Source organism: Coccomyxa subellipsoidea (genome assembly GCF_000258705.1).
Source record: "Coccomyxa subellipsoidea C-169, whole genome shotgun sequence".
Lineage (NCBI taxonomy): Eukaryota > Viridiplantae > Chlorophyta > Trebouxiophyceae > Coccomyxaceae > Coccomyxa > Coccomyxa subellipsoidea.
The window spans coordinates 630181-650983 of NW_005178023.1; the positions used below are offsets into that span (position 1 = coordinate 630181).

General features: G+C 51.6%; 6 protein-coding genes across 6 annotated transcripts; 2 read left to right on the forward strand and 4 right to left on the reverse strand.

Annotated features, from left to right (window-relative positions):
• The first annotated feature begins 852 nt into the window (after window positions 1–852).
• COCSUDRAFT_34358 (peptide methionine sulfoxide reductase) lies at window positions 853–3442 on the forward strand. Its single transcript, XM_005643602.1, has 5 exons — window positions 853–1132; window positions 1372–1482; window positions 1655–1732; window positions 2083–2202; window positions 2736–3442. The coding sequence occupies exons 1-5, from the start codon at window positions 1100–1102 to the stop codon at window positions 2886–2888; spliced, it is 495 nt and encodes a 164-aa protein (XP_005643659.1). The 5' UTR covers window positions 853–1099; the 3' UTR covers window positions 2889–3442.
• Window positions 3443–3452: 10 nt separating this feature from the next.
• On the reverse strand, window positions 3453–4183 carry COCSUDRAFT_34359 (hypothetical protein). Its single transcript, XM_005643603.1, has one exon. It carries the CDS (start codon window positions 3679–3681, stop codon window positions 3526–3528), a length of 156 nt encoding a protein of 51 aa, XP_005643660.1. The 5' UTR covers window positions 3682–4183; the 3' UTR covers window positions 3453–3525.
• Window positions 4184–4684: 501 nt separating this feature from the next.
• On the reverse strand, window positions 4685–9551 carry COCSUDRAFT_19891 (kinase-like protein; the record flags this gene model as incomplete). Its single annotated transcript, XM_005643604.1, has 11 exons — window positions 4685–4811; window positions 5280–5416; window positions 5793–5871; window positions 6161–6454; window positions 6831–7061; window positions 7337–7410; window positions 7671–7755; window positions 8113–8228; window positions 8660–8765; window positions 8962–9005; window positions 9243–9551. 11 exons carry the CDS (start codon window positions 9549–9551, stop codon window positions 4685–4687), a joined length of 1602 nt encoding a protein of 533 aa, XP_005643661.1.
• Window positions 9552–11478: 1927 nt separating this feature from the next.
• On the reverse strand, window positions 11479–12757 carry COCSUDRAFT_19902 (hypothetical protein; the record flags this gene model as incomplete). The annotated part of the gene is made up of 6 exons (XM_005643605.1): window positions 11479–11619; window positions 11765–11853; window positions 11937–12093; window positions 12228–12288; window positions 12469–12534; window positions 12648–12757. Coding segments are annotated over 6 exons (624 nt in total), but the record flags the coding sequence as incomplete, so codon positions are not given.
• A 1136-nt stretch (window positions 12758–13893) lies between these two features.
• On the reverse strand, window positions 13894–15023 carry COCSUDRAFT_34360 (hypothetical protein). Its single transcript, XM_005643606.1, has 4 exons — window positions 14626–15023; window positions 14458–14535; window positions 14337–14355; window positions 13894–13988 (listed from the first exon to the last, which is right to left on the reverse strand). Exon 1 carries the CDS (start codon window positions 14997–14999, stop codon window positions 14838–14840), a length of 162 nt encoding a protein of 53 aa, XP_005643663.1. The 5' UTR covers window positions 15000–15023; the 3' UTR covers window positions 13894–13988; window positions 14337–14355; window positions 14458–14535; window positions 14626–14837.
• Window positions 15024–15118: 95 nt separating this feature from the next.
• Window positions 15119–20731, forward strand: COCSUDRAFT_25996 (T-complex protein, delta subunit). Its single transcript, XM_005643607.1, has 12 exons — window positions 15119–15296; window positions 15508–15613; window positions 15725–15838; window positions 16127–16338; window positions 16678–16776; window positions 16996–17217; window positions 17499–17628; window positions 17890–18036; window positions 18807–19037; window positions 19727–19885; window positions 20060–20161; window positions 20482–20731. The coding sequence occupies exons 1-12, from the start codon at window positions 15256–15258 to the stop codon at window positions 20506–20508; spliced, it is 1590 nt and encodes a 529-aa protein (XP_005643664.1). The 5' UTR covers window positions 15119–15255; the 3' UTR covers window positions 20509–20731.
• The last annotated feature ends 72 nt before the right edge of the window (window positions 20732–20803 follow it).

The window sequence follows — 20803 nt, forward strand, 5'->3', positions numbered from 1 at the left end:
AGATTGCATGCAGCCTCAAGTACTCTAAATTGCTACGATTTGTGCAAACCGTGACACATGCATCCAGCATGATGACTCATCGAATCGGATCATGCTGGCCTGCCGGAGCCTGCAAGGTTTCAACAAATGTACTACTGCGTGGGGTGTATTACAGAAGTAGTAATGCATTGCAGAGAGTTCAACAGTTGTGGTGACTGCGTGCGAGACGCACAAGGTTTCTAGCTTCATCAGAATGCAATTTGTCGCACAGTGACTGCCAGCCTGAACGTTGCAAGGAAATACAAAGAAGTGCCTGTGCACGCCTGCGCCGTCCTTTTGCGCATGCGTACAGTCACTATGGGAGTAGTACTGCCAGTGCGCACTCACATCTTTGGCTGGCTAGTGACTGTGACGGCTCTGAGTCAGCCTAGGACAAGTATGGATCCACTATGAAAACCTTAGCACATTCGCAGCCCATACATCCCACATGCACTGTATCACGCAGCTGCAGCGGTGCTACCTGCTGTGGTCAAACTGTTGCAACTTGCAGTCGGCCACTTGGGTTTCAAGTTTGCGGCTTGAGCTTGCCTGCCGTGCGCGCTGCTGTGGCTGCGGGTTGGGTTGGTGAAGGCTCACCATGTTGCACAGGTTTCCTATAAGGGACACTATTTAGTGATCTGTGGGGGACCCCTAAGGTGCATGGAACCAGCTTTCTAATCTCACACAGCTCTGAAAAATGTCAACTGGGCCCTCCAGCTGCACTGCTGTCCCCCATTGGCCTTGCCGGTCCCCTCGGTTATTTCGTAATTAGATCATCGAGAAGTCTTCTCGAGAAACGTAGCCACGACAGAAGAGCACAAACTCTCCATATTTTACGGCAATGTTTCCAGTGCGTCCACTCACTGCATCAACCAATCTTTGTAGTTCAGTGCAGCCGCGTGTTTCCCAGGCTTTGCCCAAATCGGCCGATCGCATTGTCAGATCACTTGGCCCTGCAGGAGTCGCAGCGTCCAGACGATTATCAGGCAGCATTGGCTCCCGTGGAGGATTGAAGGCAGGATCATTTGTGACTCTGATTTGTGCAGCTGGTATCGTCCCTGCAAGAGCGTTTGCCGCAAGTATGTCTGAGGCAAAAACAGCCACGTTCGCAGCGGTATGGGCTACTTTCCTTCCTTTGTGCGACAATTGATCAATTGATTACTCTTTGATGTTCAAAAAGGCTTGCTTCTATTGTCACGAAGTTCATCCTTGTCCCTTGCTTGTTGTACAAAGGCTGATCTGCTCCTGAGAAGGTGCACTTATTTTCTAGCAGACTATCGATTTAGCGGTGACACTCTGAAAACTACGCATACAAGGCGATCTGACAGTGTGCGGCTGATTGCCGTTGCACAGGGCTGCTTCTGGGGTGTGGAGCACTATTTCAACAAACACTTCAAGGGGGCAATCCTCAAGAGTGAGGTGGGCTACACAGGCGGGGAGACCAAGGATCCAAATTACAGACAGGTATGTCCCAAATGCAGAACACGAAAAGCCACTATGCTGTTCCCAACTGTGCCTATGCCCGACTGGCAATTGGACACAAATGCTTGCTGTGAGGCAAAGGAAGGTCCTTTGCTGTGAATGTATCTTTACCAAGCTTACAGGCATGTCTGACATCTTGGTGATTCTGATGCAGGTCTGCTCAGGAGCCACTGGGCATGCAGAAGCTGTACAGTTTGAGTATGACCCTTCCAAGGCAAAATATGAAGACCTGGTGAGCTCTCCCCCAATTCCTTATCTCCTCATGTATTCCTCCATGCAACCATCGTGTCTCAGGAACTGGCAAGGCTTGCTTCTGGCAAAGCAATTCCCCCAGTATGTGTTTGCATCCTTTCGTCCAGGACTGTCATCAGGCATCCCTGCCTGTGTCCATCTTGCAATGTAGAGATCATCTATGGCTCAGGATCCAGAGGGACATGTAATATGGGTGTTCCCTTCAAGATTCTCAGGGATCTCCTCTAGAAGAGGCCACAGGCAGGACATAAGTGGACTCCACACCAGTTGCAACACATACAAGGCGCGTTTCAGATGGATGACTTTCAAATCAAAATTGTGTTTGTACAGGTGGAATACTTTTACCGCATCCACGACCCGACCACCAAGAACCGGCAGGGCAACGATGCAGGCACGCAGTACCGGAGCGCCATCTACTACGAAGACGACGAGCAGAAGAGGATTGCCGAGGTATGCCCTGCAGCAGCTAGATGTGTCTCCATTGATCCCAAGGCAACACGTGTCTTTGGGGTGGGGTCATTTCTCGCATGAGTGACTCTGGCAGGGATACAGAGACTTGATTGCTTTGGTCTTAGGGGCAATCAGTCACTGTGACACAAAAAGACAGAAGTTGGGCAGGCATCCAATGTGCACCAGAGGGGGAATGATAAATCTCCCACTGAGAATTTTCTTTCTGGATGACGTGGTCACGGCGACACAGTGAGAGGGCTGTCAGCTGACAGCAGATCCTCTTGCTATCTTGGAGAGCAGCTCTATCTGCATGTGATCTATTAATTGCTGTCTTTAGGGCTTCTTTTGGAGGATCTGGTGACAGGACCCAAGATCAAATTTTTCTTGTAAGTAATTGCTGCCATTGCTGGGGAAGCAGCAACGCGCAGCCTCTGAGAGAGAGTTAATCAAGGTATTCTGAGTTTGATTATAGTGTCCTGCTCCCATCAGCATGGGCATGAGGTGCTGTTGTTTATATGCCTGCCTGTGTGCAGGAGGTGACGGCGCAGCTGCAGAAGACGAAGATTTCTGCCCCAATCACGACAGAGATTGTGCCTGCACAGCAGTGGTACAGCGCAGAGGAATATCACCAGCGATACCTGGTCAACAACCCTGGCGGCTACTGCAACCACTTTGAGCGCTGGTGAAAACAGGAATCCAGTATGATATGATATCAGTCCTGAAAGTAACTGAATGGCCTCAGACAAGCAACTGGGAACCTGCTTGCCTGGGGAATGCAATTCGAGGCTCTTGAACAGAACCCCTGGGATGGCAAGTCTCCTGTGTGCAACCAGGGGCTTCTATGGCTGCTCTGATGCAGAACATCACAGTATTTGTCCAGAATGCAGCATCTGTAGCATCTGCAGCATCTTGTAGCTTAAGCTTGCTGGTTGACAGTGGATGATCAATCCGTTTGATGCTTTTTGAGTAGCTTTCCTGGTGTGGGAGGATGACTGCATCATGCAGTCTGCATGGTAGAATAAGACGCATGAGTAAGCCACGCTGTGGCCAATACCACGCCAAACTGACGAGGTCTAGCTTGCGCTGTTCTCTGAACCATCGTGGCATGCTGGCTATGTAGCAGTAAGGCTGCTTTGTGTCTGGTACCGTGTCATAGCATGACAGATCAGACAGCGGAAGGATCTCATGAGGAGAAAACGTGGATGCTGCGCCATGCAAGTTTTATACGGAGATTGGACAGTGAGATACTTCTAAACCGATTTTTACACATGCAGAATAACCATGATAAACAAATGTGCCAGCCACATTACTGAAGCGCAAATTCTAACCAAATTTTTCCCATAGAGGGCTTGCTGATGTGTCAAAAATGCTCGCATATCGATATATCTGTGCAATGCAGCTGTAGAAAGCAAGATTACTCCCCATCTTGCAAAGCCAGACAATGGGTGCATCGCATGCCCAAACAAGCTCAAAAACCATCAGATGACTAGCTCACCATTCGGAACATGATGAGCAGACTGCATGCACACGACCACAAATCCTGATGACCATACTGTACATGTCCACTCACCTAATGCAGCCACCTTGTAGTAAAGATAATAAAAGCAATCCTGTGATGAGCCTATCCAATCACTTACTATGTTTCCACTTGCGATATTAAGTTTTTTGGCAATCAAACACATGTCGTCATGCGTCATCATTTGTCAAGCCAGTCAGAAGAAGAATTCATGCACAGGTTTTAGTACAGAAGCCGCTACCTCCAAAAAAGAATTGCACGCAACCACAGTCACACTGCAACGCCTCGCCCTCGCTTGCTTGCCCTCATTCATTTGCCACGGTGTACTCAGCAGATTTCTTCCAGCCTAGTCTCATAAAGGCCTCCGCCAGGATTACTGCAGGCCCGCTAAAAGATGCTCCAAGCCCCTAGGCCTTATGGACTTGGTGCAGCGGCAACAACCACCCCTTGATCACCCACCCATATCATATGTGGCCCATGTCCCTAAGTTCCAGGGCATTTTATGCTCTAGCGCCTCCCCAAGCCGAGAATTTTGTCCCTTCTGGAATTTGGATGTCACATCTGCTCCCCACCTCAGGCAAGAAGACAGTGCTCACATGATGCAGCACTTCTTCTTCTTGCTGTCCGGGGGCATTGCATCAAAGAGCACCTGCAGCAGATAAAAAACTTTGCATGCAGCTGTCAGACATACGGCTGGTCGTCCAGTCTACAAGGAGAGCCTTCCACCTTTGCCACTAAAGCATCCGGCACATTGTCTATGAGAGCACAATACAAGCGCTGCAAGCTCTAGCGAAGCAGCCTAAGAGCATTGACAATAACATCATGCCTCCCAACCAACCAAGTCAGCGCGCTCGGGGGACAGCCGCATGCATGCTGTTGGAGTTGCTTTACCCAAGTCATTGAAGTGCACATCTAGATTATTCAGGGGCATTGTTGTATTAAATCCCACTAGATTGTGCAATTGGTTTACATGTCTGCAGCGCACACCTGCAGGCGCTGTGCCGCTTTGGCAAAGCTGGGCCGCTTGTCAGGCTGCGGGTCCCAGCACTCCTCGATCAGCGTCTTGATCTCCTGCGGAACCACCTTCCCAAACCTGCACGCCCAACAGGTGACCCTTTGTGAATACATGCTTCCAGAAACGTGAACTGGTAAGCAGAAGGACGACCACATCATTTCGACACCCGCTCTGGTGCCCCCACTGACCGATCCCATGCCAGATCGAGAGATGGGCCATAATCGCACAGTTGCTGCTGCACCATTCCCTGTTTGCAGACAAAGGTATAGACGGGCCACTGTGGTGCTGTGTGCAAACGCACTTTGCTCGACGGTTGGGGGGTGCCCAGTCTGCATTGGCACTTCAGAATGCAGGCAGCACTGCAGGGCTGTGCAAGCAATCAAAGCGATGACCCCATAGATGCAGGCAATGCTTGAAGTGTTCCAGCTTTGCCATTGAGACAGGGGACCATCTCTCCAATTACGGAGACCCCTTGGACTCCTGCTGTACGGGCAAGGTCGGGCATGAAGTGCAGTCTCCTTTGACATGCCGCTCCGGGGCGTTCACCTGTTGAATTTGCCAAAGGTGGGCCGCGCGTGGTTCATGGCGGCTCTGCGCGCGGCCTCCACCGGGTGCAGGTGGCCAAATGGGATGGCGCCCTCAAACAACTCGTACGCGATCATGGCAAAGGCATACACGTCCACCTGTGCGCAGCAGCCGCAAAGGCTCTTACTATACGAACTTTACTACCTGTGCTGAGTACAGGACACACCCCTAGCAACAGCACTCTTGATCTGTCCTTGCGCCTCGATAAGGCAAGCCACTCGACTTGGCTCGCTTCCCTCGTGGAGACATCCCACTGCCAATACAGTGCTGTGCTGCAGGTGAATAGAGGAGGATTCTGTCACCAGATGTGTAAGCATGAAAAAGGATGAAAGCCCAAATGCGTCAATGATCATGTCCCCATGTGTTCACTTGCAAGGGTTTTTAGCAAAGTGTGCAGGGAAACTGACAAATGAACAAATGCTGAATCCAGCAACCCCAAGTGCGTACACAGGGGTGGATGGCTAGGTGGCCCACCTTGGTGTTGTAGGGCTCGTGTCGGAACACTTCAGGGGCCATGTACCTGTAGCTGCCCGTCTCCCCAGTCAGCTTGTACCTGTGCACCAGAAAGAATCTCAGCACCAAGGGTGATGCAGGCCCGACAGCCTCATGGTGCAACATCTACAATCCTAACAACATCTGAGCATCACAATTACAAAGAATATATATAGAGAATGATCATTCTTGAACCACGACGCACTAGCCCTGATGGGGGTGAACAAGCATGCGATCAGATGATCCTTACTTCTGAGCTAGGATACCTGGCCTGTCAACAGGCATGCAGCGACGCTATCACTGGAATAGTCTTTTAGCGCTCTACAGAAGAGCTTCTTGAAGACACCTACGCTTGAAAGGCTGGAAAAGCGGGTAAAAGAAATGGTATTAGCAGAATTTGGAGTGCGCACCGATCGAGCTGGTGGCCCTCCATGCCGTCTTCCAAGTCACGTTCGAGGTCGAGTGCCGAGCGGCTGCGCGCGGCCGAGACGTTCTGCGCGAGACTCTTGGACAGTCCAAAGTCAGCGATCTTCACGACGCCCAGCTCGGCGGCGATGTCTCGGTCCGTGCTGTCATGGGGAATGCCGCCCAGCATCAGATTGGCCGGCTTCAAATCGCGGTGCATGCACGACATCTTGTTATTGCTGCGCACACAAAGCACCGGTTCAATTCCCACGCACGGCAGCGCCCTTTTCTTCCTTTTTCTTTTCTTGTCACAAAACGTGACCAGACTGTTCTGCCGGGCCACATCCTGCTGCAAGCCACCCTAGCCTACCTGACCTGACCTGGGCTCTGCCTGAAAATGCACCCACTGATCTTGCCTGATAATGCAGACATCATCATACTAGCTACTCAAACGCCTCCTAAGCTGCACCATTGTACTTTTAAGATCTCCAAACGTAGGTATATGGTCGCCACATGGTCGCCAGCGTGGAATAAAGGATTAAATATTGTTGGGGGGCACTCTTTACACATGTTGTAAAACACCTCCCGATATCCAGTCACGAAGAAGTGGCGCACTTGCGGGCGTGTAGGTACTGCATGCCGCGTGCGCAGTCTAGGGCCATCTCGGTCGCGCGCCGCAGGCTGGGCGAGCCGGCGGCGCCGTTGTGCACGCGCTTGAACAGGTCAGTCAAAGAGCCGCCCGGCAGGAACTCGGTGACGATCATGTAGGGCTGCGACTGCGTCACGGCGCCCAGAAACTGCACCGCGTGCGGGTGGTGCACCTTCTGCAGCGTGTTGAGCTCCGTCCTGGGCGTCAGGGTTGCCAAATTAGGTACCACATTTGCCAGTTTAGGCACAGCCGACAAGGCTGCCGAATCAGGCGCATCAAAGAGCTTGTCGCCAGGTCTGGCACAGGACTTGACATGCCTCAAGCCACCAGGCTGCTACTGGCATGCGACGCTTTGCAGCCTGCACATATCAGGGCATTGCACACACAATGGCCTGACACCATTGGTCTCATGTAGTGAGATCTAATGAGCGCACAGATGCATGACTAATGGTTTAGCAAATGGGCAGTGCACCTGAAGTCCCCCAGAGCGACAGCGTCAGATCTCCGCAGGATCTTGACTGCCACAATGGTGCCGTACCATTTGGCCTTGTGCACCGTTCCAAACTCGCCCTCGCCCACCTGCATTGGAAATGAAGCCCCTTAGCTACCAGAGCCACAACAGCACATCCACCCCTTCAAACAGATCAGAGTCCAGAATGAATAACTGTCAAGGCGCGGCGATTCAAGCTACCTGGAGCAATAGCATGGCGTTTAAACAGCAGTCAAATGCGACATGAATGAAATACAATAGCTGTGGTATGAGTCATCCCTCAATATTAACGATTAGCTGCCAGAACAGGCCCCACCTTCTCCAATATCTGCAGAGCCTTGGGGTCAATCTCCCACTCCGGCTTCAGCGCCTCGTCGTCTCCATCCCACATCCTCACAAACCTGGCAACGCCAGCAATTCAGGTCTCAGCATCAGCAAACAGACTTTGCACGCCACTCTCGGAAAACCTTTTCAAGATTGTGTTTGGGGGCATCATTGCGCCGCCACACATGCACACACAGTGCCAGTCAGCGGCCTTCTGCTGGACGGCCAACTCAAAGCCCCACAACCATTGCAATATGTCCTATCGGGCGCTCTCTTCAAGAACATTTGATATGTGTCTTCATGGTGAAAAGGGATGGGAGGGCCACCTCTTGAGCTCTACACTGGCCTACCGCAGCCTTTCCTTCGCAATTCATCACACACAAGCAATGCATGATGCAGGCCATGGAGGTGGTGGAGAGGAATGGGAGGTGTACCCTGACAGGCGGGACTTCTGCAGCTCTACTAGGCGGCCCTCCTTGGCCTTGAACACCTTGGCGCCTTTGCTGACCAGCAGCTGCACCACCTCCCCATTGTCCCCCCGCACAGCATCCTTGTCACACCAACACAACCCCCTCAGCCAGGGATCTTCTGTACAAATCCCTTGCCCACAACCAGGCTTGTCTTCTACACATGGGACGCTGGAGGCCCCAAGGCCCAAGGCTTCAGAGACTAGAGGCCCTGAGCAACAGAGGCCTCAGGCTACAGAGGCATCCAGATGAGACACTAGACTGGCCATGCATGATGAGGCACCCAAGTAAAATGCCTTGCCCACGAGTTGGCAGCACCAGCTGCTGTCCGAAAAGCAGCAGAGCATATCAGTACACTCCTCCTGTTCAGAGCGAAGACAGCTTCATAGCAAGTGATCTTCGCATCTGGGGATCTGTGGTTGCATGACAAAGGGCACCACAATAGCACCAGCGGTGCCTCAAGTTGTGATTTTTGCTTTGGAGTACTGAGAGCAAGAGGGAACGGGGCAGGCACCTCCAAGGGCGTCCTGTTAAAGCGGTCTATGGGGTTGGCTTCGCACTTCCCCTCTGTCAGCAGCCATTGCACTACCGAATAGCAGCCCTCCGCTGCCGCTAGGTGCCTGTGTAATATATCATAAATAATTAAATTATCAGGATTCAGAACCTCATAACCTCATAATTCCACAGATATTGTGCCACTAAAGGCGCCAGTGATCCGCCTTCCACTGAGGGTGTCAGAATACAGGCCTTCAGCTGCGAAGAATAGGTGGTGGTGCACAATTATGTGCCAGAAGGTGAGGGGTGCAGGAGACTTACAAGGGTGTCCTCTTGTCGTAATCCCTGCAAGATTCGTCCGCCACCTGCAGGATATGAACCCTTTGAGCCCATTGACTGACATTTAGCCTCATTGTGACCCTCTGTAGCCTGCCTGAAGATACTCACAAGAGCTTGGGACAAAAAGCACCATAAAAGTAAGCGTTCACCTTGCAAGCAAGACTTTGGCACTGTTATGCTTATTGAAAGATGCAGATCTTGCAACTTGAATTACCACTGTAAGGCTACAAGCATTAATGCCCTTTTTAAAAGGGGGATCTCACATTGATACCCCATGTCTCGCAGATCCTCTTTATGCGGCTGATGTCCCCAACTGAGGCGAAGAAGAGTAGTTCTGTCGTCGCTTGTCTCTTAGCTGCCACAGCTCCATGCAGTGAATGGTGCTTCTTTATTTGATCGGCGAGCTTGTCTTGTAAAGAAGCCCTTTCTGAAGGGCTCAGATTTTCGCTGCCGCCGTTTTGGAAGGGCACGTTTATATGGGCGCCTGAAAACAAGGAACCCGGGATTTTGACGCGGTCAGTCAGCTCAGAAGTACCAGCAGAGCTGTCGCCGTTGGGCTGTTGATCACCCATTCGCCCTTTCCTACATGGTTCTCTGTCCCCTGTCGAATACGCCCAAATCGACCAATTTCGCGTCGACGACTGTACAGGTTGTATCAATTGGCCACCGACAGCCTCTGCGCCACTCACAGGCTCGCTTCCGAAAGCAGATTTATGCTGAACTTACCCCACGTGACCCGATTACTTGTTAGGGGTGATTAATATACAACAGTTGCATATAATTATACCCCTATACTTGTACACCAGGCAGGCCATGATCTTGCATGGTCCATCATGCATGCCAAGATTACCCAACTACTGAAAGCAGGAGTTCTCAATGTATTCGCAGACTTTGCCACACTTTGCCCTGGGATCAATCGATTGCAATTAAACAAGAGGTTTTTATTGAATGTCAGGCTCCATGTGGAGTCACAAGTCCGAGCTCAAATATTCCAAATTGAGTTGATATGAAATTCATGTCTCCAGGAGGGATAAAGGCCAGCTCGGCTTGGAAGGATCAACACTCAGCAGGCTGCATGTGCTGGTCAGAGCTATTATAGCTCAGCTATAGCTGGCGCTGGCTAGCGCAGCTGCAATTCGCGCAAGCAGCATTCAAGCTGTCATACTTGTCAAGCACTGTCAGCTCGCTCTGCTGGTTCTTCAAGTACTCCAGCTCGGTGGCTAGGATGCTGGTTGGAGCTACCTCCAACAGCTTCCTCACCTCCACCTGCATTCCATGCAATCGCAAGCACATACCAGTCGAACCAGACAATATGCCAGTAACATCCAAATAAAATGCTCATGCAGTGAGAGCAATGTTGCACCATCCTCGCCAACACAGCACAAGTGCACCTGTGCTCATGCGAAGCTATCTAGGATCCTATCAAAGGCGTTCAGCTCCAGCAATCACTTCAGATGCTGAACGCTGCTGTCATAGACGAAAGCGATCGTCGTCAAAGATTAGCATGACATGAACGCTGCACGCCGGACTGTCCCAGCACATGCATCCAGCTCACATTATCAAGCGTAAAGGATCTCTACCGTTGTGTTGGCGTCTTGGATGCTGTTCCAGACGTCCTTGGGCGCCAGGAGAAGGAAGATGGTCAGGCGTTCAGCCAGCAGGCCTGCCTGGTCGGCCAGCGCATGGCAGGCATCGCATGTGGGGTTGTCCTTCAGGGCATCCTCCACAATGCCATGGAGGTCCATCCCTCGAACTTCACTGAGCAGCTGCAGACAAAGCTACCACTACCTTTGCATATAAATGCACATACATGCAATCAGTAAGACACAAGGTAAACGGACTAGAACTGTCTAAAGAAATAAGAAGCTGTGCTCAAGGGCAATATTCTAAGAATCTTAAGACAGCTGACTTCCAGCAAGATCAAGCCTTCAAGCCTATGAAAGGACAGGAGAGCCCCATGCCTAAGCTTTCAGAGACACTGACCAATACACTCTGTGCTCGCCAGACATGCAGGACTGCAGCAGGAAGTCAGGAAGAACCCACCGTGGTGACAACAGCAGGCTGGGAGCAGGTGATGTCGCTGCTGTCCCTGCAAGAGGAGCTCTGGCGCACGGCAACAAAGTGCACCAGGCTCTGCAGCGGAGCCGCGCGGACAGCAGCAGAGATGGCAGAAACGGCAGAGTGCACCGCAGGCGAGGCCAGCAGCTGCGGCAGAGCCACCTGCCAGAAACTCGGCGCCTGCTGCCATCCCCTGCGCATTTCCACCCTCTCATGCTAGTCAGCCCCCTTCTTGTACTGTGCAGACTTCGCCAAAACTCTGAGCAATCACCACATCCTGACAGGGAGATGCATGGTTCCTTTACACAGAAATAGCAGAAATGGCCCAACCTATATCAGGTTTCTGCAACAGATCTTCCTTCGGCATGCATGAAACTAGATGACTAATTCATGCCATGCAGCCGCTTGGCCAGAAGCTTAATTATGGATGTGACCCGGCACTCACTCGCCACGTCGTTTGAGGGTGAACAGCACGGAGTCGAGCCTGGGGAATGCACCCATCTTCATGTAGCCCCTGGGTTGATTAGTCGTCGGGTCAACCCGCTTCATTGCCTCAAAGAGCTCCGTCAGCGGAACCCAGTGCTGCAAACAGATTCCCAAGAAATTCGACTGCCAGTTGTGCAGAAGATTAACAAGCACATTCTCAAGCAAAATAACGGAACATCAGGAGTCAGCATACTGAAGGGTTGTCCTTGCATGAAGTGTATCGAAAATTTGCGCAACATACCGGTGGGTATTTGAACCTTGCCGTGTCCAAAATGAGAACGAGGTCTCTGCGTGCATGGTACCCTCCCACAGGGCTGAAGTGCCCATCACCTGCAGTCACAATAATTAGCGCTCAGGTATGGTACACCATCTTACAGAATCTGAAACTCTGCGGGGTTGCAGAAAATACTCACCGGTCTGCAGGAATTGCTTCCGGGAGTAGGAGACTATGAGGTGCTCCGTCTCTGATTGCGAAGCCTGCTGCACGTCTTCCCTAAAATCCTCCACGCTGAAACTGCCGGACTGCCTCACCTCCACTCTCGCTCCGTTGCACCGCGCCAAGCAGGCGGCCTGATGACATACCATCAATTTTTTACAATGAAAGTGTCAAATTTAAAGGAAGCAAGCCTGACGCTGTAAAACTGGCTGCAGAAATTAAGGTGCCCACTGCTCAGATTGAGGAGGGTGCATGCCTGGTGGAGCACAATCCCCTCCTCTGCAACCCGTAGTATGGGCAAGCAGCAGTCCAGCATTTGTTCATGGAACCTGCGTCAGAAGCTCTCAGACACCGGACTCCTTGTTGAGCATGGTCAACTTAGTGGAGCAGTGGGTGCTGTATGGGCAGGTGGTAAGGGGCGACATACTTAAAAACCTCATAAGAACTTATACACTTGCAGGCTTGTGTGACAACATGTGTCTTTAGGAAGGCATGAGAGGGGAACACACCAGCGCCAAGGGCCCTTCCAAGCTCGCCGAGGGTCTATCGCTAGGGTGTTCAAGACCATTGCCAAACTGGGCACACACATCATAAAATGTAAACATTGAGACCTTTCGTAGCCAGTTGCATGCTCACAGTTGCAGATGCACAGGAAGAGACGAGAACTTTTGAGGGGGTGGATTAATACCTGGCCAGCCCGCAGTATGCCGGCTCATCCTGCGTTCGGAATTGCTCTATGAGCTTGAAGAAACCTTCCATAGTGCCATCCATTAGCGCCTCTGCGAACAGCTGCTTCCCTGAATGCAGTCCATTATGTCAGGGGGAGCGCACCAATGGCCATCTCACATTGCCTGCAGCACGTGAGCGCAAGTTTGCAGCTGGTGCAAAAGATGAGGTACCCGCCTTCATTGGAGGAGAAGGCTGTTGCAGGCGGGGACGGCAGGTGCCTCTTGTAAAAGGTCTTTATGGTGCCCGACTGAGGAGTTGCTGCTCCTGGCATTGCTGCTTGCGGCGCCAGGGAGGATGCATCATCTGCAGATGTTTTGGTCGTTGCCATGTGCGTTGACGTAGATTCAGGGATTGCGCTGTTTACTGCTGCCCGTGCTGACGGACCTGCTGATTGATACTTCTGCTTTGGAAGGGAGGTGTTGTGCATTAGCGATTGAGACAGCAACGGCTCCTTCGTCTTTGCCAGGAGAACATTTGATGCTCTGCGGTCAGAGCGGCCATGTTTCATATCCCAGGTCGTGCAACGGCATCACACATTACAAGAATGCATTCACGTAAGCAAATACCACCTCTTCAAGCTACCCCAACTCGTACCTTCCCTCCTTCTGGTCTGTCAACGGATCATCTTCCAAGATACAAAGCACCGGATGCGGTATGCGATTAAGTGATGGAAGCAGTTGTACAGATCTGCCCAAGCAGAAGGCTGTCTCACGCAGGAGGGGGGCCTTTCGCAACATCGTGTTCTGTGGACATGATCAATATCTAGATGCGGCCACAGCCTTCCAAGGTACCGAATACGCTCGTTTAAATAATATTTGATTAAGTTTTGTAAATATTTGATCGGAGGCGTCTGGTGTCGCAATTAGAAGTCCTCGCAACTTGACTTCCAAGCACCGAACACTACCAGACCCTCGATCTACCAGACAGCAGCAGATTCTTCCCATTGATTAAGTATCCTTTGAGCACCCGATGCCTCGTTCCAACGACCAGCAAGTTTGGCAGATCTGAGTCAGCAGCATGTGCTCACGTGCAGGCAGCTGCCTGCTAGGGTTACTGAATTAGGGTAATCAGTATAAATTTAGCTTTAGTGTAGCGATTCTTTAGAATGTGAGCAGGACTTGGCATATGAGATCTTTCTCCGTGTTACGGAAGGAGACTCAGTAGCACGATGCAAGTAGCAAGTATGAAGCTGGCAAGCACGGTTTCAATTGGTCTCCGGGTGCAGCAGACTGCTGCGAGGTTTCAGTACAAGACAAACTGTGTCAAACTAGAGAGCGCATTGAAAACCAACTTTCCCACGGTACGTGGAGCACCTTTCTAATCGGTTACCTGCCTATGCATATAGTGACTGGTCTTATTGGGGACTCCTGAGTGATGCAGGTGAGGCAACACCCGCCCCAGGACCTGTCGTCACGAGGAAGCAGAGCTTATTCAACGGTAGGCCCCGTTGGTTCTGCAAAGTCCTAGAGCAGATCTTTTACGAAAGGAACTCCAGTCTGCAGCTGTGTTATGCACAGCATGGACTGAAAAAGAGGGTTTGAACCTGAGTGTTAGAAGGGTTCAGACGACGCTCACTGCCTACTCACTTCTCGTGGCTTGCAGGATGGGATCATCGAGCCTGATCTTCCTATTTCTGGCGTGAGCGCAGGAGAGAGTTCGATTTCAAAGTGTGATCCTGCTGATGCGGTACTTCCTGTTTCAGATGTCTTGAGCTTGCCAAAATAGTGGTTGTTTGTGGCAGTTGTGACAAACATTCGTTCTCCCTTCAGGCTTTGACACTTGTGTACGGACTCATTGCGCGGGGCCTTCTGGACGCAATATGGGATAAGAAAGAACCTATCATACAGGTGAAAGCCCACATCCTTGAAAGTTGATCTGCCCTCAGTCTGAGAACGCAGGACCCTGGAGCTGAATTCTGCTGTTATTCCTTAAAACAGGTGTCCTACAACGACAAGAACTCTACCTACATACCGAAGAAGGTCATCACCAAGTACAAAACCAAGGCAGAGCTCGAGAGCTTCATGAAGAAAGCCTTTGACGTGCCAGCCAACAAGTCAGTGAAGCTGGCCTTCAAGCCTACTGGTGAACAGCGGAAGCAGCGCTTCCTGGAAGACTATGTTGCAGAACAGCTGAGCATAGCTGTCGCTGTCTACTTTGATGATGTGTAGTGTGGCTCAGTGAGCATGTGCTTGCATGTGCACTGCAAACAAGGATTGTTGTGTATCAACAGGAGGACTTCCTGCTTGACACACTTGTCCCTCAAGCATCTGGTCCAGAGACCTCCAATCCTGTAGACCCCTACAGCCTGCATTTGCATGTAAACGTCCTAAATAGGTGCTGCCTTTGGGCAAAACGGCCAGATCGAGAGACTGGAAACAACTAATTTTGATCTCATGGCTCGCATATACGTGTAGGTTATTTGATGCAGATGTCGAATATGCGATCAAGTCTTCAGTGTGATTGACTTTCGCAGAACAGTATCGACACCTCTTCCTGACTTTTGATTGATAAACGGCAGTGAGGTAGCACTCGTTTAAGCTGGGACAGGCATAGAAGCAGGTCATTAGATGGCCAACTCTACGGTTGCCCGCAAGGGAGAGACGTATAAGTGAGCAGCTTCTTCTGTTTCGGCTTGATCATATTGTGATGGCGTCATGAATAGTTTTTCCATGCGATATGGCTGTAAACGGTAGCATTGCTGAAGGACCTACTTCTTCTATTGTATTCTGCACAAGTTGCCATGTGCAGCTGCGTCGCGATCCTGTGTTTCCCTGTCTGTACACTGTAGATCACGCTGAAGGATCTTGGCGCACCCACAGGGACAATGCTAGGAAAAAGGACGTCCGCCACTCAAACATCTTGGCAGCAAAGGCTATTGCAGATGCTGTCCGCACTAGTCTGGGACCTCGTGGCATGGACAAGATGGTATGCCAGACCATTCTTGAAGGCTACCTGCATGGAGTTTCATCTGCATCCCTTGCAGCTATGCACACAAGCTGCACTGGTCCAACAGTCTTCCTTTGTGTCTGACTGCAGGTGACCCAGCCAAACGGCGAGGTGATCATCACCAACGATGGCGCCACTATCTTGAACAAGATGACAGTCACGCAGCCTGCAGCCAAAATGCTTGTGGAGCTTGCCAAAGCACAGGTACAGAATCTCAACCTCCAGACTGACAGTTGATGCATCATACAAGCCGTATAGAAGCTGGCATTCTACAGATCACCATTTGAGCATTTGGTGTTCCTTCGTCACCGTGGCAATGCAGAGGAAGATTGTTATTTAACAACATCTGACCCTGTGAAGCTGGCACGCACAGCATGCCGAGATGCAGATCTGCTGATGCATGCATATCTTCTCCGAGCACTTTGGAGCGCCGCAACACGTAAAAAGGAATGTCAATAAGCTTCAAGAGGTTGATGAAATGGTGCCTTACAGGATGTGGCGGCGGGAGATGGCACCACATCAGTCACAGTGATCTGTGGAGCGCTGTTGCGCAAGTGCCTTGAGCTGCTGGAGAAGGGTGTACACCCCACAGTCATCTCTGACTCCTTCGCCAAGGCCGCTGCCAAGGCAGTGGAAATCTTGGAGAGCGTGGCCATCCCTGTGGACCTGGGTGACCGCGAGTCCCTCATCAAAGCAGCCAACACGTGCGCAGCCGCTCATCCTTTGTGACTTTGCACAGTGTTTAAGCAACAATATCTTGATTTAAACGATGAATAACATGTTGAGAGCCACCTGAGGCTCATTTGTCTCATATGGGCAGTCACTCCATGCCACAAAGTGCTGATGTATCTGCACTCTGTCAAAAATTTGGCAATTTTGACACCCTTCGTTGAAGTAGTGTTATTATGGTAGTTCCTGGCAGAGATGCAGGCAATGTTGCAGCAATGGCCTGACTTGGAGGTGTCATGCATGCGAATCTTCTGCTGTTTGTCCATGATTCTGGTTCGTCAATTTGTAATTCAAAAGTGGCGGTGTGGGTGCAGGTCGCTCAGCAGCAAGGTGGTGTCACAGTACTCCACTCTCCTCTCGCCCATGGCAGTGGACGCTGTTCTCAAAGTCCTGGACCCGGCGCGCCCAGACTTGTGAGTGGCACTTTCCCCCAAATTACTGCCATATTAATGACCATGGACAGTTCTGTGTACTTACATGGCAATCGTGTCCCTATGGCATGTGTTTGGACTCCTCTTCATCTAGTGAGCAAGCTCTCTCTAATGCTGTGTTTTCTGCCGACTCAGCAAATTTTGCACATAATTGCGAATGGTGTGCAGTTCAACTGAAAGACATCTGGTGCCATGCTGCAGCCTGGACCTGAAGGACATCAAGGTGGTGACAAAGCTGGGGGGCACGGTGGATGACTCAGAGCTAGTGGACGGAGTGGTCTTTGACCAGAAGGCCTCAAAGACGGCGGGGGGCCCCTCAAGGGTGGAGAATGCGAAGGTCGCGCTCATCCAGTTCTGCATATCCCCGCCCAAGACCGACCTGGAGAATAATGTCATCATCTCTGACTACACCCAGATGGACAGGTGAGCTGAACTGGGTGTACACCCGTCTTGCTTGCTCCTTAACACAAACATGCTGCTGTCCGTAAGACAACCCTGGTCTGGGGACGTGCTGCTGTTTGAACTTTTTCATAGGACCACCCAGATTGACTTTGGCAGTGAAACTCTGCGGGAGTGGTGTAAAAGCACGACTTTTGCAGCAGGCAGGGCTATGAATGAAGGGGAGAATCTCCTCACTTTTCAGCTGAGCAAGCTCTTGAATGCTGCAGAAATGGGCTTTACTGAGGGGCTCATGCACTTTGCAGGATACTGAAGGAGGAGCGCAACTACATCCTGCAGATGATCAAGAAGATCAGGGCCAGCGGCGCGAATGTGCTGCTCATACAGAAGTCCATCCTGCGCGATGCAGTCACCGACCTCTCCCTCCATTACCTGGTGAGGCTGCTTCCACTCCCTGGCTCATTCCAAGAGCTCCCTGCCATGAGCATGCATGTGCATTCACAAGCATTCAGAAGTGCACCCAGGAGCATTTAGATGTGAATTGACTCACTCTCCACTCTGTGGTATAATGGGATTACTCTGCGTGATCGTTGAAGGTCGCTCATCTTTCTCATCTCCACAGTAAGATCTGCAACGTCTAGAAAAGGGGCTGAAGATTCGCATGCCAGTCCTGAAGAGTCCTGTGCATGTGAGCAGGCCAAGGCGAAGATCCTGGTGGTGCGCGACATAGAGCGGGACGACATCGAGTTCATCAGCAAGACGCTGGGCTGCCTGCCCATCGCGCACGTGGACCACATGCGCCCAGAGAAGCTCGGCCACGCCGGCCTCGTCGAGGAGAAGACGGTGCGCGCGCATGCCCGCATGCCTGCTTACTTTTTTACCGCTGCCTCTGTACCCCTGCAGTCCTGTAAGGGCTTGCTCGTAGACGGCGCGCGTATGACTGCATGCACGTCCAATCATGCCTGAGCTAGGGATGATTCTTTTCCCCTTTCCTTGACCTTTTGGTCGAGGTCCCTTGAGGACTTTTCTAGCAGCAAGGCCTCAGACGACTCCTAGGTTGGGGCACCCTAGTACATCACATGACATGCAAAGAGAGGAGGCAAAGACAGGAGGACGACAGAGAGGCTGTCTATAGGAGCACTTAATAGTTGACTATTTGGTTTAAGATGTCACGCCATATGGCCAAGCAATGGTGCTGGGTGTGGTGCATGCTGCCCATGATTATCTGTGCTCTGCTCACGGCTCTTTTCTGAGCAGACTGTGGGTTCACAAGACAAACTCGCTTTGCTTAGAAGGTCTTGTGGACCCATGTCATACTCATTAGAGGCTGCTGCAGTCCAGTGGTTTGTGGGTGTTGATGATTTGTCTCCTCAGAAAGATGGTGCACTGACATAATCTTGCACAAGCACTAGCGGCCCAGTGGCCTGGAAGGAGGCTTCTTTGCATTTACTTCAAAATGGAAAAGGAGAAAATTTGCTAATCAGTCGTTCGTCAGTACAAACATGCAGCCGAAGCTCACTCGTGTGATCACCACACACCGCAACTGCAAGCCCTCCACCGCATAACAAGTCCACGTTTAAATCCAGTAAGATGATGAGTCACAATGCGCGCAGGTGGGCAAGGGCAAGGTGGTGAAGGTGAGCGGCATTGAGCGCGCCAGCCGCACGGCGACGGTGCTGCTGCGCGGCAGCAACAAGATGGTGCTGGAGGAGGCCGAGCGCAGCCTGCACGACGCCCTCTGCGTCATCCGCTGCCTCGTCCACAAACGCTTCCTTATCGCGGGGGGCGCCGCGCCGGAGGTCCAGGTTGCCTTCCAGCTGCAGCGCTGGGCCAAGACCCTTGTGGTGCGCTTGCACTCCTGTTCTGACTTGCAGCCTCTAGGGATGGACTTTCAAGTTATTCGATGTCTGCTGGCCGAGACCTTTGCGGTGCGCCGGTGCGCCACCATGCCATGGATCTTTCAAATATGTTACAATTATTCACCACACAAGCAAGCAAAGAGTGTGTGCCCTTTTGGCGAACGCTGCGCACGTGCCTGCTGTAGTTTGGGAAGAGCTGCAGTGATCTCGAAAGGGCCTGGCCGTGCTGGCGGGTAGAGGCACAGCCGCTTGTGAAGCAGGGCTCAGCATCTGTTCCGTTTTGGCATCCCCAGACTCTTTTCAAATTTCTATGGAGGCCATGTGGTGGTCGCATGCCAGCATGTTATGCTGGCTTCTTCAAGCCAAGCTGAGGCTTGGGCCGGGCATCCACAGCGGTGGTGCCAGCCCTATCAAGTGCTCAAGGCTGCCAGAACATTGGACATGCTCAGCTTCTCAAAGAGAGTGCCTCAGCATGTCATGTTATCTGGTAGGCTTTAGGACGCTGATACTTATTCATGTCCGGGGCTCTGCAAGGTGCCCTGGTTGATGCTCTCAGTGAGCCCTTGCCAACAGACATTCTGTGCTGTGATGAGCGCAAGTATGCTCTTTCCCACGAGAACTCAGGCTGTGATGAATGCAAGTGCGCTGTTGCCAACAGAGGAGGTTGTGCGCAGGGCATGGAGGCATACGGCGTGCGCGCGTTTGCAGAGGCGCTGGAGGTGATCCCTTTCACGCTGGCCGAGAACGCGGGGCTGAACCCTATCGAGATCGTGACCGAGCTGCGCAAGCGCCACGCGCAAGGGGACCACGCCGCCGGCATCAACGTGCGCAAGGTGAGAGCGCCCGGCCACAGACCACAGACCAATATCGGCAGACAATGATGCACATGGTTGCTGTGTGACATGGCAGGGGTGATTGTGTCCAGACAGTGGCAAAGTGCAGGCTGACAGGCAGAGGTTGCATGTGAGCTTGACAAGCTTCTGGACACCCTGATGGCTGCTGTGCAGGGCACGGTGAGCAACATGCTGGAAGAGAATGTGGTGCAGCCGCTGCTGGTCAGCACTTCAGCGCTCAACCTGGCCACAGAGACCGTGCGCATGATCCTCAAGGTGAGAAATTCTCTTGCATAACCTTGTGCTCAGACCATCAATACCTTCCATTCTCATGCTGCCACGGATCAACAAGGAGTACATGCCAGATCAGCAAGGAGTACATGCCAGATCAGCACAGATTAGTCACCTATGATCCTCCTGGGGTCTGAAATCGTAGCTTTGCTTCGACCTCTGATACATGTCATGGTGCATGCTGGCGCCCAAATCTTGACTGCAACATTTGCTTCCATTTTGTAACACACGTCACTTTGCGTATTGGCGCCCAAATCTTGAGTGCATCAGTGGAGATGAGTGTCTGTTGTTGGTGTGCGGTGCAGATTGATGACATTGTTCCCACAAGATAAAGGCATTGGCTGCTGCAGCGCGCTGCTGGCACGCTCTAGAATGGAACCAGTGCATGCACGTGGGCGGGCAACGGGATTTGACAGCAGCAAGCAGGCCTAGGTGAGAACTGCGGTGTGCAGCTATGCTTGTACGCAAGGAATGTGCTCTGCTCCTGTACATGTAGAATGCAGATAGAGCTGAAGCAGCTGTTTTAGTGAATGCTTGTAACTTAAAGTTGCTGATTGCTAACCTTCTTCGGTGATAATGAAAAGAAATCGGATATCCCCAACCATATATTTTGACACACGTCAGTGA